The sequence below is a fragment of the Apodemus sylvaticus genome, chromosome 1 (assembly GCF_947179515.1).
Source record: "Apodemus sylvaticus chromosome 1, mApoSyl1.1, whole genome shotgun sequence".
Lineage (NCBI taxonomy): Eukaryota > Metazoa > Chordata > Mammalia > Rodentia > Muridae > Apodemus > Apodemus sylvaticus.
This window is the reverse complement of record NC_067472.1, coordinates 58,133,986-58,151,569: the sequence shown is the minus strand read 5'-3', so window position 1 is coordinate 58,151,569 and position 17,584 is coordinate 58,133,986. Positions and strand designations below refer to the sequence as shown.

At 40.3% G+C, this 17,584-nt stretch overlaps 1 protein-coding gene across 4 annotated transcripts in view; it reads right to left on the bottom strand.

The window, feature by feature from the left end:
- Window positions 1-17,584, bottom strand: part of LOC127692682 (RNA-binding protein 14) — a 52,159-nt gene that overhangs the window by 17,733 nt on the left and 16,842 nt on the right. Inside the window, exons 1-4 of one of the 4 annotated variants that reach the window (XM_052193297.1) lie at window positions 16,369-16,614; window positions 15,073-15,495; window positions 10,260-10,944; window positions 8,080-8,492 (exon numbers count right to left, since the gene is read on the bottom strand). In XM_052193297.1, coding sequence (XP_052049257.1) covers window positions 10,268-10,944; window positions 15,073-15,484 — 1,089 coding nt within the window. In that variant the 5' untranslated portion in view covers window positions 15,485-15,495; window positions 16,369-16,614 and the 3' untranslated portion in view covers window positions 8,080-8,492; window positions 10,260-10,267. The other 3 variants (XM_052193313.1, XM_052193305.1, XR_007979516.1) reach the window with 3 other exon arrangements.

Below are 17,584 nucleotides of genomic sequence, written 5' to 3'. Positions count from 1 at the left end.
GTGACCAGCACTTGGTGCTCTTGTAGAGGACCCAGCACTCTCACAGTAGCTCTCAACCACCTGTAACTGCAGTTCCAGGGAATCTGATGACTTTATTTTGACCTGAGTATATTAGGCATGAACATGGTACATTGACATACATGCAGGCAAAGCACTCATATACATAAAACAAAAAGGAAAAGTATTCTTATATTCAAGTACAAAAAACTTCCAATCCAAGAGAAAACACTGGTTATCTAATAAGGCTCAAAACCCAGGTGACAGTATGTTGTTAAACTTTACCTGAAAAACTATGAAATGAAGTATCAAAAAGCTATCATCTATATCCAAGTCATACCAATTTATAAACAAATTGGAAGTTTAGACATGAAAAGATAAAAAGGGGGCTAGGGGCTCAGCGGTTAAGAGCACTGACTACTCTTCCGGAGGTTCTGAGTTCAAATCCCAGCAACCACATGGTGGCTCACAACCATCTGTAATGAGGATCTGACACCCTCTTCTGGGGTGTCTGAAGACAGCTACAATGTACTTAACATATAATAAATAAATCTTTAAAAAAAAAAAAAAAGATAAAAAGGCTAGGCATGACCACACAGGCCTGTAATTCCTAGCACTTCAGAGACTTGAAGCAGGAGGATTAGAAGAAGGTTAACCTTAAGTTCAGGATCAGCCAGGGCTACAGAGGGAGAACATATCTCATAGTACTTCACCGGCAGAACCAGGATTTCAGTTCTAGGTTGGACTGGATTACATAGGAAGAAGCAAACTCTTTGTCAGATGACCAAAAATACCTAACACTTATCAATGGGCTCTTGAAAAATGTATGTTTTATAACATAAAAATGTTATAAAAAGCAGATGCAAAGGCAGGTAGATCTTAGGAAGTTTGAGGCCAGCCTGGTCCACTTGGGACGTTCCAAGACAGCCAGGGCTACACAGAGGACCCTGTATGGTGGGCCAGCACCCTGAACTCCATTTGCACCAGGTATGGCCTGTCGGTTGTTACTCTCCTATTGGAAGAGTTTTTCAAATTGAATGTGCCATAAAGGCTGGGGAAACAATAAAAGGCAATTAAGAGAAAACGTAAAGATGGCAGTGTATTTGGAGCAAAAAAATTAGTTCTTTGGAAACTTTATGTCTCCAAAATCTTTTAATGTTGATTGGCATGTTAGAATGATAGGAACATGTTTATTAGCACATGCTCTTCCATGAGAAGATATAGCAGAAAAAGCAACATCCAACTTTATATATAACTTTGACTGCATCATTTCTTTAGATTCTAAACATCTCCAAAACCTAGAACTACAGATAAGAGTGATCATGTATGTACATGCTTATACACATTACAATGCTAACAGACCTTTGGGCTGCAGTTGTGTTGGGGTCTGATAGTGCAAATGACAGGACAGAGAGCTCTGTATGGCTGACCTATCAAGTATTTCATCTGGTTACTGTGGCTGTGCCTCAGGCAAAGCTGCAATGACAGAAATATTAAAGCTTAAAATGAAAGAAATGACCTGCCATGGTGTAAAGAAGTTGCAAAAATGATTTGTATCATACATTATGAAGTTAAGGACAAAGCTTTTGAATTAGAGCTCACCTAGTTCGCACAGTAGGAAGTAGTAATCAACCAAAAAGAGCTCTTAATAGAACCACTATCATTTTTTTTCTATAGACATATGGCCTTCATAATGATTACTAATCTTTTTTTCTAAAGAGCGGCACTATATTGCTCTGGCCTGTCTAGAGCACCTGAGCTCATTGATCCTCCCAAACCTCCGATCCCATGTGTAAGAGTCACAAACAAGTGTACCCAACATCCACTTCTTGTGATGAGACTGAATCAAGAGCCTCCTGCATACTCTACTATTGAGCTATAACCCAGCCCAAAGACCATTTATAATCAAGTTTAAAAAAGAGATGTAAATGTAGAGGTGTATGTTTATAAGGTAACATCACAAACCCAACAGATGAGAATGACATCAAGTGAAGCCCTGACCTGCAATCCCAGCTCTAGTTGTTATTGTGCCTGATGGTCAGAATCTCAGAGAAAGTACTGTAAATCAGCCTTCTTAAATACAAATAGTACTCCTCCTTTTCTCTCCCATCCCCAGACAGGGTATTGGACTGGCCTAGAACTCATTATTCACTAAAGATAACCTTGAAAACGATCCTCCAGCCTCCATGCCCCAAAGCTAGATTATAGGCATATATCCACTATACATGGAAAAAAAAATTTTAAGGTACACTATTTCATGCTCTTAGAATATAAAATGATGCATATGTATAATCAAATTCAGATACATTGTGAAAATCACATTCTAAGGACTGGAAACACATATAGCAAGTCATTTCATCCCATAAATCTTTTTTCCTGAGACAAGCTCTCATTATGTTATCCAAACTAGCCTTCTTGAATTGACACCTAAGGCAAATGCCAGAGTTTAATTTTGGCAGTTTTGGGCTTGTATACTCAGAGCCCTTCACAGCTGCATTACAATCCCAAACTCTGAAAAAGGGTCTTAGAAAAGTTGCGGAGCCTATTATCATGTGTGATTCTCCTGCCTCTTCCTCATGACTAGCCAGGATTATGGCCATATACTAAGCCCAGATGTTTTTTCCCTTTTCCCTCTAGGCCACCCATACTCCACAGATGTTCCATGCTATAATTCTGTTGGGACCTTTTCATTCCATTTTAGTTCTTACACTGGCTCTCAGAATCTTTGATGTTTCTGTTTCCCCAGAAAGGATCTTGATATGTAGCCCTGAGAACTGCTATGGAGAACTAGGATAGTCTCAAACTTGCAGTTCTATCACCCTACCGTTCTATCCACCAGACAAAATGTCTCATTGTCTGTATTAACATGCCTTTTAAATACATCACAATGTTCTAGTTTAGTTGAAGTCAGCAACTAAAAGCCATTTTTCTTCCCTTTTCTACACCATGGAACAGATTAGACTATATTGTACTAATGTTCTATACTAAATTCTGTACTATTGACTTCTCTTAAGTTGGTATCAATAGTCCTTACATTGTAAAATTGGTCCCACCTTGTTGCATACCTGAAGCCGATGTGTTAGATACAGAAGAACTAAAGGAAATTAAGGCATACTCTTAGCACTTCCTATATGACTTGGCAACTTAGGTAAAACATGTGGGAATAAAATGCTCAGCTTACCACTAAGTCCTATACACAAGAATCCAAATGGGTGGTATCCTTATTCCAAGAAACTATCTTAGCTCATTACTACAGAGGGCATCATCTTTCGTTCTTAAGCTAGCTATTTACCTGCTAGAAAGTCATTATTCCTGTCACAAAATGTGAATCTCAAAGGCATTCGTCAGCTTGAGAAGGATACAGTACAAGCACGACTAACCCTTTATTTTTAACAATTAGTGCAAAACATGAACAAATGTATGAGACTTTCAAAATCCCCCTCCCTCTCCAGAACCAACCGGTTATTTTTAGACATTCCTTTCCTGTTTCTGATTAAGATGTTTCTAAATTACCTTCCAGAGCCGGGCAATGGTTGCACATGCCTTTCATCCCAGCACTTGAGAAGCAGAGGCAGGTGGATTTATGAGTTCCAGGACAGCCAGGGCTAAACAAAAACCAAAACCAAAACCAAAAACTTTCCAATTTCTTTCTTTTATGGTCTCTCTACATACTGCTGGCTGTCCTAAAATCTAGGCCAGGCTGGCCTCAAACTCATTAAGACCCACCTGCCTTTGCTTCTCCCAATTCTAGGATCCAAGTCATGCACAACCATACCCAGTTTACCTTCCAATTTCTAATATTTAAAACAAAGAGTACTGCCCTTATTTATACACCCCACCCAATCCATACTTCAGTTAAAGAAAATACTGCCTCTGTGTACAGTACGCACTACTATGGATTCAATGTGTTGTTTTCTTTCACTTCATTTGAAGTGCCAAACAAGACAGAGACCTTAGTAGGTAGGAAGTGGTCAAATCATGAGGGCAAAGCTTTCACAAATGAGATTAGAACTGCCTTTTATAAAGAAACCAGAGATTTCTGGGCAGTGGTATCGGATGATTTTAATCCCAGCACTCAAGAGACAGATCTGTTGGTTTCAAGGCCAGCCTGGTGTACAGACGAGTTTGAGGATAGTCATGGTTACACAGAGAAGCTCTGTCTCAGGGAAAAAAAAAAAAAACTTCTGACTTTTTAGTCTTAAAAAACTATAAATTTGTTTCTACTGGGTGCATGTACTATTCTATTCATGGTACTTTGCTGTATTACCTCAAACTAAGACAAACCACTATTCCACCTGTCACTCTATACAGCCTACACTAACCTGGAAACCCCATCATTATGTACTATTTATTCAGAGTGACCAGAATATACACAATCATTCTCTTTCAGCATCCTAAATGCCAAGATTATAGGTATTCATAGTATATTTAAATTTATTATAAGGTTTTTTTCTTCTCTAATTAAAAAATAAAAAATCTGTACTTGATAATTCAACTCTTAAATCTCCAAAAGAATCTCACATTTCAAAATGTTTAAATACTTTGTCTTTGAGCCGTCTCCTTCTGAAACTCTCCTGCTTCTACCTAATAAGCCTGCTTATTTTCTAAATGCACTAGAGACTAGTTCTTGGACTGCACTACCATCATTCTGGGAAGTCAATCTTTATCTCAGTATAACCTCATGCATTAAGAGAGCTGAGAAAACTAATTCCAACAATTGAAAATAGCATTCCATTCCCACAGCACGCATGATCAACACCTCTCACTATTCCTTCCTCCTTAACTCTACATTAGTATTAATGCATTAGGGTAAGGAGGACTCAATTTGGCATTACCAAGTCAACTTTGCTTCTGAAGAGTCCTAAAAAAAAATCTTCAAAGTCAACTTGGTCTAGTGTACAAGGTATAGCTCGGAGGGAAGAGCATATTCTTGAGTCTTCATGAGGCCCCAAGAAAAGGCCTTAGTGCCAAAAACAAAATGTCTACCACTACTTGAGAACTCCCTAACTACCCTCATAGCATCTTTGATCCACTTAGAACCAGAATGGATCATACTTTCAATACAAAATAGTGTGATCATTTCAGTCACCCAGTCTTCTTCCAAGGACATACCAAATCTCTGTATACCCAAGATTGGGGGACATGCGGGAAGGGGTGAGGCAGTTAATGGAAGCAAAGGTAAGATTAGGCTTGATGCCCTTATTGATATGCATTCACTACATGCCCCATACATAGCAAACAGGAAAAGTCCAAAGCCAGTTCACAGATGCTCATTATGTGCTAAGGAAAACATGTTTACCATTAAGGTATTTTTCTTGAAACAGATTCCTGAATTCAGTCATGCCAGTGCTACCTTTGTCTACATACACATCAGTATAACCCCATGAAATGCTCACTCACTTAACTGGAAACTTATACTAAAATAATTTCAAACCATTTTAATGCTCAAAATCAGTTGTATTCAGTTTCTACAAATTGTTGAGACAGAGTCTCATATAGCATAGGTTAGCCTCTAACTCTGGTTCTGAACCTGTAGACCATGACTCCTTTGTGTTATAAGAACCTTCCCTTTCACAGGGGTCTCATATCAGATCTTTACATTGTGATTCCTAACACTAGCAAAATTAGTTATGAAGCCCCAACAAAAATAATTTTATGGTTAGGTCACCACAACGTGGGACACTACATTAAAAGGTTTCAGCATTAAGAAGTTTGAAAACCACACTGCTCTACTAACTGGCTACATAGCTACAAATATGACCTGGAACTCCTGCTTCTACCTCCTCAGTGCTAGACTACCAATATCAGTAGTTCTGTAAATGCTAGAGATCAGGCCGAGGGCTTCAAGCATGCTGACCATGTTATCAACCAACGGAGCTAGCTACATCAGCAGCCCCAACTCATACTTTTCAATTCACTGTTTTTCCATTGCACTTTAGAGTTTTCCAGCAAGTCAATGAGTGGAAGAATTTTGTTTGCTGAACCACATTATGTAATATGGTTAGTACTTGATCTCTGAATCACTTCACTTTCAAGTGCTACTGAGATTACAGCAGTATGCCATCACATTCAGCCAATAGCTTTCCCCCTTCTATGTGCACATGTAAACATGTGGATGTCAGAGGACACAATTAAGAAGTTGTTTCTCCAAGTGGGTTCATCAAGCTTGCCTACAAGCACCTTCTACCTGAAGCAGACAAGAGTTCTAAACCAGTCTGGTTACACACATAGCAAAAACATCTTTTATTTAAAAGAAGCTCTGAGCCAGCCCACACCTGAGTGATGAAAACATTGCTAAGCTGTTAAAGGAACCGGTTTCTTAAAACAAAAAGCAAGATGATTCAGATAAATTTTCACCTCTGAATGTTTTAATAATGTAAAAAGTATAGCACAATGTAGTATGTACACCTTTAGCCCCAATTACTCAGAAAGTAAGAGGCAGGAGGACCATCTGAGCAACATGGTGAGAAACTACCAAGGTCTATTCCAACAAGTCAATAAAAACAATCCATTCAGACTGGATGCTCCATCTGATATGCAATTTTATCTTATTTCTGAAGTTGGTCCCACTATGCAGCTCTGACTCTCCTGGAACTCAATCTGTAGAACAAACTGGCCTTGAACTCAAGTGATCTGCCTGTCTCTGCTTTGCAAAAGCTGGAAAAAAGGCATACACCACCACACCCAGATCTAAGTGCTAAAAGCTAAGACAAAGGAATATGCCAAAAAAGCCTGGCTTGGGGATCTTTTATTTCTGCTTCTCACTCTATACCACCCAAAAGCTCGAAAATCCCCAGCACCTGGGTCACCATCTGTAAAAGTATCCTCAAGCCTGTTGAATCAACAAATCATAAGTCTATCTTCTGAGACTGTGCCATTCCCAACTATCATATCAAGAAATCATGCTAAAACTGTAAGTGCACAACAGTAGTTACATCTATCCATTAAAGAAAGAGGAAAACAACATAGGTATGAACCTTTCCAAGTTAGTAGCAAAGAAAACTCAACCAGGAAGGGGAAACATTTCCTGGAAAAATTGAAGAACATATATATATATATATATATATATATATATATATATATATATATATATATATATATATCACCTAGCACAGGATCTCACACTACAAAAAAAGTTACCTTTGTCCACAGAGAGCTGTCACAATTCCAGTCGTCTATAAATCAGAATGCATCAACGAGATAGAGCAGTTAGTAGAAAAACTTGAAGTCGCCCAAGACAAAAGCAGCTCTTTTATCTCTATCATAATTTCCTTTTATCATTTGTGAGCCCTTTACTAAAAGCATATCTGGCATAACAAGGTATCCAGTAGTGGCCAAGTAAATGATTCTGAGACATGGCCCTATATATATTAAAATAAAACATGGAAAATAAATTGTTTTAATGAAAACATGACACTCTGACAGTGGCTCCTCACTGCATTCAAGCTTGGCTTCACTGTTAAGACTCAGTAAGTTTATCAAGGACTTATAAAGGACCTGCTGGGCCCTTTATTTCTCATCCAAAGGTATTAAGTATAAGCTATGAGATGCTTGTGGAACTACCCATGTAGTCTCTTAATTCTGGCAGAACTATACAAATATTGAAATGCATCCTGAGGTAGTTCTGGCCTATGGAGTAGCTAAATATACTCTAGTGGGAGCCATACCTTCATTTTCCCCAAAGATGAAAGCTACCTCCTCTTCCTCAAACCTTCACCTTTTTCCTGAAAATAAGTCAAGGGAGATATGTTTACTGAATGTTAACAGCGGATGCACATATATATAATTATTATTTCTCCCAGCAAGTAAAGATCTATAGCTCTAAATCACTAATTAACTAGCTTTATCAAAAGTAGATCAGTAGGAAACAAAGATGCCTACTTGAGTTCTGTATAACCTCTTTTTATTTAGTACCTAAAGTCATCTACTATTTTAAAAAGCAAAATTTAAAAACCTCTGTAATATTAGCCAAAGCTAAGTAGCTTAAACTTTAACCACTCCCCCACTTTCTGTTCAGAGTACAAATAAACAAAGAACCCAGAAACAAAACCAAACAAGAACTTTCTCAAAGCACACAAACCCTAATTTGAAAAACCATTTATTTCACTGGAAAGTGCTCCAAATTTCTAAGTCTAGTCTTTGGGCCGATAAAGAAAACTAGGAGCAGTGATTCTCATCAAGGTCACTTCCAAATTCAATACCCACTGCAGTCAGGAGGCAGGGAGGAGACAGCACAGCCCCCACCAGTTTCTGCATAGGAGGCATGCTAGGAGAACAGAACTCAAATGGGAAGCTACAGAAGAACAAACAGGAGAACAGGAAATTGAGCAGTAGAGAGAATAGGAAAGAGAAAGAACTTAACAAGGTAAATTAAGGTCCATGGTTCCTGAGGGACTGAATGCACAGAGCCGAGAGCGTCCCGGAGATGGGGTACCACGAAGGGTGTATTCTCATGCACAACCGCAGCTCGGAATTTCAGCCCACACACATCCCACCTGAAAGAGAGCACAGTACAGGGGCTTTACAGCAAAGCTCAAAAGGGCTTTCCCACTTAGAACTTCAAAGACCATCTTACAACTTTTAAATTTACTTGTACCCTTCCCTAGTATCAACAATTTCTAAAAATGAAAACAGCTTGAAGGTCAGAGAATCACTGGGAAGGCTAAACAGTCCTCAACAAAGGCCTCTCTCCAAATTAAACAGCAAATCTTTCATGATAGTAGGAAGACATTCTATTACTTTCAATGTTAACATTATTAGCATTCCCAAAATAACGTAATTCCACAAACTCATCAGAAAACAGAAACAAACAAACAAACAAACAAACAAAAAAAACCTAGAAAGTTCCAATTAGCCTCTGGGAAAAAAGTGAACAAACAGTATGTTTCAATATAAGAATTACTGCCCAGGATACGGAACATGTTTCAAGGTTCATACATCAACTTTTAAAAGATGTAAGCTACATCAAGTCATGTAAATTTCTCCTGAAGTACAATCCTAGTTAACGAGCCCAGTCAGTAATTTCCTATCCAATGGACCTGGGCAAGTCATATACCTTCTGCCTTAATAAGAAAGATGACAAAGTAACTGTACCACAAGATTAAGAATCTATGACAATACCAGGAATACAATAGGGCTTCTCAAAACTAAAAGAAAATTACCAAGTACAACAGCAATCTCAAAAAAACAAAAACAAACAAAAAACCTGAAAGACCAAAGCTGACAAGAAGCATCAAAAGAGAATACAGTCAAAACAGAAGCACCACCATGGTGGTAGACACCTATTATCTCAGCACTCAAGATTGAAAGTAGACTGCCAAATTGTGTTTGAGGCCAGGTTATACTACAAACTTAGACCCTGTCATGGTCATGGTCAAATGGACACAGGTGAAGTTGTTGAGTAATGTCCTGAATAAGATGAGGGAGTGATGTGTTCATGGTAAAGTTCCTAATCCTAGATTTCACCACTACCAATGAATAAACACAGGTATGCACAACAGACTTATGTTGCCACATTACCTTAAGTGGAAGATGTTAAACCCAGGGCCAAACATTTTAAATCTGAATAAAATAAGAAGCTACAACACAAGAGAATAAAAGATAACAAAAGCAGACTCTTAAGGACATGAAGCTGGACTGAGCAGCTAATTGGACTTTGAAGTTCATGCCAGACTCCTTACTCTATGAGAAGTGTGTTTTCTACTATTTGCTGCCTCAACTTATCACTAAGTTCTTTAAATGCCTATAAGAGACCTTTGAGAATATGAGAAATATATTCAAGATTAAGATGATTCCATTTTGTAGATTTTCATAGGACTTGAACAATAGTTAACTAATTACAAACTTTATATTGGTGGTCAGACTCTTTCACAGCGTAATAGATCACAGCAACTTGAAAACACTGCCCCACAGCTAAGAAATTCAACAGACTTTGAGAAGCAGTGCACCTAACTCAGTCTGAATGTCTAGATCCCAGATCAAATTACCGCATGCAGGTTTGACCCAAGATTCACCAGTATACCACTGTTTGTTCTTCCAGACATAATTCAATGAGAATGACCCCCACTATTAAAAGCCCTGGAAAAAATAGGCACAAGAGCAAAGGATGTTTACCTCGAACTTCAAAGATTTGTCTGTAGACTGAACAATGCTAGTAACCTCACCCTAGCCCTGCAGTAGCAAGCAAGCAAAGCAGCCTAATTGGAGCCTTATAGGCCACAGGAGGGATGGCAAAACCAACAGGTGACACCCCCCACTCTCACCTCAAACTTTAAAAGGCTGAGTACCGCGCCCGATCCGCATACTGCTCCCGCTCATACCGGGCCATGTCGTACAGGGAATTCCGAGCAGCTGCTGAAGCTTGGGATAACTCACTGTCATGCCCGTAACCGTAGCCCTCTCCAACAGTGGGGACTGGGCCTGTAGCGCGACGCAGGGGGCTCCGATCCCGCCCGTAATATGAAGTAGAAGCTGCAGTACAAGCAGCAGCAGCTGCTGCCGCTGCAGCAGCAGCTCCTGAAGACGGCAACAGATGTCTATTGTAGGGATCAAGAGAGGTGGAGGTGAGGTGACTGGCCATGGCTGTGTTCTGGACTTGTGGCAGCTGAGACAAAGTCTGCTCTGCATAGTTACTATATGCAGAGGCAGCTGCAGCTGCCACTGCCTCATAGGACCGGGCAGCACGGCAGCGCTTGTAGTAGGCATCGAGCGCTCCGTACGCGTTGTTGTAATACAATGAATCCCCATAACTCATGGTGTAAGGTGTACGCACTGCTCCATACTGCTCATTATATTGCTCGGTCAAGTCTGCCACGCGGCCCGAACGATCTATTGGACACTCTTTGGACCAGTGCCCCTCTTTCCCGCACCGATAGCAGCCGCTCTGGTCTCCCATCCCGGGCGCGGTCCTAAGCCGGCTGGTGGACAACTGCACGTGCATTCGTTTGCCTTGAAGAAACAGACGCAAGAAGGGTTGCTATCACAAAGTAATAGCCCAAACCCCTACCCCAGCCACTGGTCACCTAAACAACTCTTGACGTGTGACAAATTGTCAAAAAGACTTTCGTTGGGGGAAGGGGAAGCCCAAAATATGGACTTAGTATAAATGACCTGATTCCAGGCAAAGGTCAAGCAGATGAAGAAATATTATAACCACTGACACCAGCTTTCTAAGAATTTTACTACACAGAAAGAGATTTCATCCACTGACAACTGGATAAATACCCATCCCAGTAGCCCAATACAAGAGACTCAAACTAGAGTGCTCCACTTCTATATCAAGACTGATTCTATCACACAGGAAAAATTTCTGAGCCAATATTATGCATCGATACCCAAAACCAAAGTTCCCATCGCTTCAGAATGCTCAGGATTTGTTTCAAAGCTGAGCCTGGGAGCAATTTTCAGGCTAGATCTGTGGAACAGCCATGAATTAAGGAAGTCGGGGACACAAGATAAGGTAGAAGTAGTCTTTTTAAATTGTTCTCTCTCATCTGATAATCATTCTAATAGGGATTCTCCAAAATTTGACTCTCCAAGTCAAAAGAAAATAGGGCAGGCTGTCAACATATACACACACAGGAAGTGAATTTTAATAAAAGAAGACAAGAAAGGTAGAAAGAATAACCACCAATGCTAAGTGAAATAAACTGCTCAGAGTAGCAGAATTAAAGTGCTTTCTCGTACAAGAGAGAAGATGACAACGGCTGGGCCTGCTGACACATGCCTTATTCCTAGCACTCTAAGGGCTAAGGCTGAGGACTGTTAAGCTTGAGCCCAATTTGAGTTATATATAGCTTGTCTCAAAAACTAAGTAAGAATGAGATTCTAAGAACATGTATCAAAAATAAAAGCTAGTTCTAAAAGCTATAATAAAAGAAAAGCAGATAACTTTTAGGATAAAAGTTAAAACCAAATTCTCAATCTTTCACCTTAAGAAACTTCTACTAATCATGTCAACCAATTTACTGGCAAATGAATTCAAAAGGGATCTAAATCCAGCAAAATCATAATGTAATGAATGATAGACAATGCATGGAACCCCCATCTTAAGAGGTGAACAGAGAAGGGGACTTGAAGGATGACGCAGAGGTTAAGATCACACGCTCTTCCAGAGAAGCCAGGTTCTAACCAGCATTCACATGGCAGATCACAACCACCTGTAATTCATTTCCAGGGGACTTGACACCCTCTCTGACAGCACACACAGTGCCAGGCACACATGTGGTGCAAATACATACATGCAGGCACCGATTACAAAATAAAAAATAATTTTCAAAAAAGGTGACAAGAGCGAGAGGCACACATATCTCGGAGTTGAAGGCCAGCTTGGTCTACATAAAGAGTTCCAGGGAAGCTAGGACTACAAAGAAACCCTGTCGTGAAAAAAAACAAAACAAAGACCAGTGACTAGAAAGATGAATTCTCCAACAGCAGAGAAAGTGGTAAAATAATCTCTCATGCAAATCAAAATTAGATTCTAAAAAATTAGAAAAGGAAGTGGAGGAACAAAATACAAAACCAGTAAATCTCAGTAAATTTAGGCTGCAGATCATCAAAAGAAGATAGGCAATTAGTATGTACAAACCATAACAACTACCCATTTGCCCAGGAGACTACTTTTTAGTACATAACAAATTAGAGAAAAGGCACACAACCAAGAAACCAGCAGACACATTTAAGACATGAAAGTATTTGATAAATACCCTGATCTAATGATTTGTGGACTCTGGCATCCAAAAAAGGAACTAAATCTTTTAAATCTAAAATTAATTTTCTTCAAGTAGGCAAACAAAAAAGAAAATATACCAGATTAGAATAAACTGAAAAGATCAATCAGGTAAATAACATTACTCAACACAAAGGTTTAGTCAATTATGAAGAAATGAAACAGTAATGCTAGGGTTTTGAGGGGCACACACCTAGAAAAAGTTAAGAGGCATGAAAATAGCTTGAGCCCAGGAGTTTAACGCCAACTTGGGTAATATCATGAATAAAGGAGGGGAGAAGAGATTGTCTCCAGTTGTGGCTCAGCAGCAGAATGCCTGGGCTCCATCCATCTCTAATAACACTTTCTAAATATATTAAGGGAAATAGTGTAAAATTAGCCAGACATAGGTCAACATCAGAGTCATAGTTTCAGATACCCAATTGCAAAATCACTTGCCCTCAAACACACTTTTCCCCCTTTACACATGGAACTGCCACCAGCACATACTCTTGTGAGTGAAGTGCTGAGAAGTCTCCAAAAATTAGGTATCATACCACAACCCTCCACAAAAGCAGTCTTTGCTTCTAATTAAGTTGTTGACAAAATAACTCTGAGCTTGCTAATTAAAAGAGAAAAGCAAACTAGACCTAAGAGACCTGTGACATTTTTAATAATATACAGCAATGCCCATGACACTTGGCATTTGTCACATGGGGGTGGGGAGTCAGATTCTCAGAAACATTTAAGGAAAATGAACAAAGATGGCTGTGAAGTACTGTTCAAAAGTAGTACTGAAGAAAGAACTAGCCACTACTTTATGTTAAAACAGCCAGAAGCCAAGTTTGAAACATAGTTATAGGGAACTCTACACACATGGTATGCACATACACACCACACACTCAAGAACACACATAAAGTTATATATGTGATTTTAAAAAGAAATACAGTTATAGGTCTGATGGGATGACTCAACAGTTAAGAGCACTTCCTGTTCTTCCAAGGTATTGGGTTAAATTCCTAGCACCTTTATCATTTTGTGGCTCATAACCATCAGACTCTAGTTCCAGGGGATGACATCCTCTTCTGACCTCTAGAGGCCACACACATAAATCTGTCAAATTCTTTGTGTGTGGGCTTATTTCTTCTTCTTTTTTTAAAAAAAGAAACATAGCTATGAGTTACAGGTCTGATCTGCAAGTTAAAAACTGTTTCTGACTCTTGGAATCTACAAGGATGAGAGAATTTGAAAGTTCAGCGGGCAATTCAACCTATTTTTTTGTTTAGTGTTTTGGGTTTTTTTTTTTTCTGTTTGGTTTTTTGTTTGTTTTCTTGAGACAGGTTTGTGTAGTTTTGGTTGTACTAGAATAGGCTGGTCTCAATCCACCTGCCTCTGCCTCTCAAGGGCTGGGACCGACTAAAGGCATTTGCCACCACCTAGCTTCAACAGTCTTTTAAATGCCACTCTTGACAAGAAACTTTTAAAACAAATTACCTTCCAAAACAAATGATAATGCACATCGACACCAAGCTGCCCTCTACATAAAAACAATTCAGCTAACCAGGACTCCACAGTAACACATAAGCTAGCCCAAGATGTCTAGATGTCTAAGTCAATCGACCCCTACATGCCCATGAAACCCAATGGAAGACATGCCATTATTGCTCCAAATCCCAATGTCTCCTCCCTAGATTCTTTAAAAAAAAAAAAAAAAAAATCCTAATTCTAAGTGGTTTTTCAAATATAAGTCCTTGGCACAAATGTACAACAAAATTAAATAGAGCCACAACTTTCAAAGTTCATTATTTTTACTGGAAAAAATTGAGACAAGAAGGTAAGCTCAACCCAGAACTCTGTCCCTAAAAGTGTCTTCTCCTGATCTTCCTCCATCAAGTACAACACAATGGTGATGCTGTGCTGGCCAATAAAACCATAGGAAAGCACTCTGCAGTGTGTTCTAATACCGAAAAGGGAGAGGGGGGAATAGGCAAAGTCTTCAGATAAAGGATTTCAAAACAGGCTCAAGCTCCCCCCTACCTCCCAGATTCTCCATTTTACCAAATTTATTGCACATTTCCAACATTGTTTCTGAAGGCGTCACAAAGAGGTTAAAAGTCAGCGGACTTCAAAAAGTAAAGAAGCCATTGTCACCTAACTACCTGAGTTCCCACATGGGACCCACATGGTAGGAGAGAACAAACTCACCCACACTGTCCTCTGACCTCCAATGCATGCTGATGAACACTAAATAAATAAAACCCCATCCTTCATCGGCCAGCAAAACCTTCCCATCCCAATTCCTTCATTTTCTCAACCAATTCATTCCTAACAGCCTTGTACTGAGCACTCTACCAAAAGAGTGATTCACCTTGAAACTCTGTGTTGTCAAGGCCCCTGATGGCCTCCACCGCATCCTCTGCCCGCTCCATGTGTACAAAGGCATAATCTTTCACGATATCACATTCGATGACTGGGCCGTACTCCTCAAACTTGGCCCGAAGCTCTTGGTTGGTACAAGTGGGGCTGATGTTGCCCACATGTAACTTGGTTGAAGCTTTGCTCTTATTCTTGCTGGCTTCCACATTGATGTTCACTCCGTGCAGCTTGTAGTGGTGCAGGTTGCGTATGGCATCCTCAGCGGCCGTCTTGTCCTCTATGTGCACAAAGCCATAGTTCTTAATGATGTCACATTCCAGCACTTTCCCGTACTGCTCGAAGAGTGAGCGGATCTCCTGCTCTGTGGCCTCCCGGGGAAGATTTCCAATGAAGAGCTTCACCATCTCCACACAGCCTGCAAGTAAAGAAACAAGATTTTTAAGAGAAGATCTCAAGTCCATACAACTAATTAAAAAAACAAAACAAAACAAAACAAAACAAAAATCTCAAATAAATGGTTCCCATCATCTCCTTTCACTTTAGCATATAGTCCCAAATGTTTTCTCCTACAGGCATGCTCTCACATCTAAACAATAACGAATGGGGAGTTCAACAAGAGCCTGCTTCTACTCCTCACAAGATCTATAAAAGAAGAAAACTATAACAAGGCAGACTTTTGTAGACAAAGGGGATCTTGTGGTGCTAAGGATCAAACATACAGCGCAACATTACAGGCAAGTATTCTACTACTGAGTTACGCATCCCCTAACTCAGACAAAAAAGCAATTAACGCTGTAAGTTTTCAGCATAAATAGCTACAGGTACTGAGAAGCTACTCACTGTGAGGACATCCAGAAAACAAGGTTCTTACTACTAGACTTGCTAATTAAAATTGCTTCAAATTAGCTCTTCCTCTCTTAACAACCATTTCCGAAAAGTGAGCCTTACAGTAACTATGGTTCAGGAATTTCACTCGGAGTAGTGAATTCTGGGATCAGCCAGATAAAAAGCATGGGAAATATGGAAAGTTCCCGAGTAAGGGAAGTCTTTTTGTGGGGCATGTCATTACAGTCTCATACAGAAAAACTGGTCAAAGACGGGTGCTACAGTTTGTTAAGGAGGCCAGCAATGCCTCGGGGCATGAGAGATTCTCAAGTCTAAATCTAAAAATTATCTAGGCGGAAACCCCAAAGAAGGAAATTGAGCAAAGCAGAGGGTAAGGTGGACAAAAGAAAGGTATTCCCGGGGTCGGGGGTGGGGACTAGGAGGAAGGTTGTTTCAGGCTTACCACAGTAAGTCGAGTACCGATGTCGGCTCTCAGGGACGGGTGCGCGGACCGCGACCCCACTAGAACCGCCCTGATGCCCAAGGGAGTCAGGTAAGGTTTTAGCAGAGCAAAGAACACAGGTGGTGGAAAAACGTGGAGTCTCTCACCGCATGGAAACCTGCAGGTCCTCCAGCTAGCGCGGACGGTTCTGACAAAACGCTAAAATGGCGGCGGCCACAGCAGTGACTCTGGGTAGAAAGAGGGTGAACCTACCCACCGGATTGGCCGTTCGGTAAAGTAAAAGGCTGGCGTTCCCGAAGATCCTCTTCCTGATTGGTTACCCCGAACGCCAATTACCTGAGAGGCCAGGAAGAGGTGGAAACGTCAGTAACCGGAGCTTTTATATGAAAGCCAATGAGCACCCAGCCTAGTGAAATCGAAACCACTGATTGGGCAAGATGTATGAGGGAGGAGCTACAAACGCGGAATTCTTCGAAGCGCGGCCAGCCATTAGGCAGAATGAGCAAGGTGCCTCAATGTGGCAATGTGTAGCTTCGTGGCTCCAACTTTAAGCTTTCACATTTTGCCACTTACATGTGCACACCCTGACAGGATTCAAGTCCTCTATCCATGATTCCGCACCCCTCTCCAACAGAGCATCACCACACCCCTCAGCATGGATGCTGCATCAGCCCAACCTACATAGACCTCCCGCTAAGGAATAGCCAAGCTCCCGCCCCTACTTAAAAATCAACCCCCACTTTCCAATTTAGTCCTGAGTCCCAGTTACCCCGAAATTAAAGGTATCTGTAGGTAACTTTAAAACTCCAAAAGTCAATGGATCCAGCTTTGATAACAGTTTAATTGTCCAAAAAATAAGTTGGTCAGAGACCTAGGAGGCACTGGGGTTAAAGTTCCCTCTAGGAAACAGCCTCCCACCTCCCCAAAAGGTGTGAAACACGGAGATTGAAAATTGACCCCCACCCCAACTTCACCCCGCCAAGAGAAGAAACAAAAAAACAAAATAAAAAACGGGAACAGCAAAAGTTTGGTTTTGTTTCGTTTTATTGGGCGCCATTAGCCAAAACTGTTAAGTTTAAACTCCCTAAAACTGACCTTGGAAAAAAAGGCTTGTGACAATCAGCTGTAAACAAGTACAAAAGAACATTCTTCACAGGGTCCAATTCCCTAATCACATTTTTCTCTTTCACCCACTGGCTGCTTCACATAATTCCAT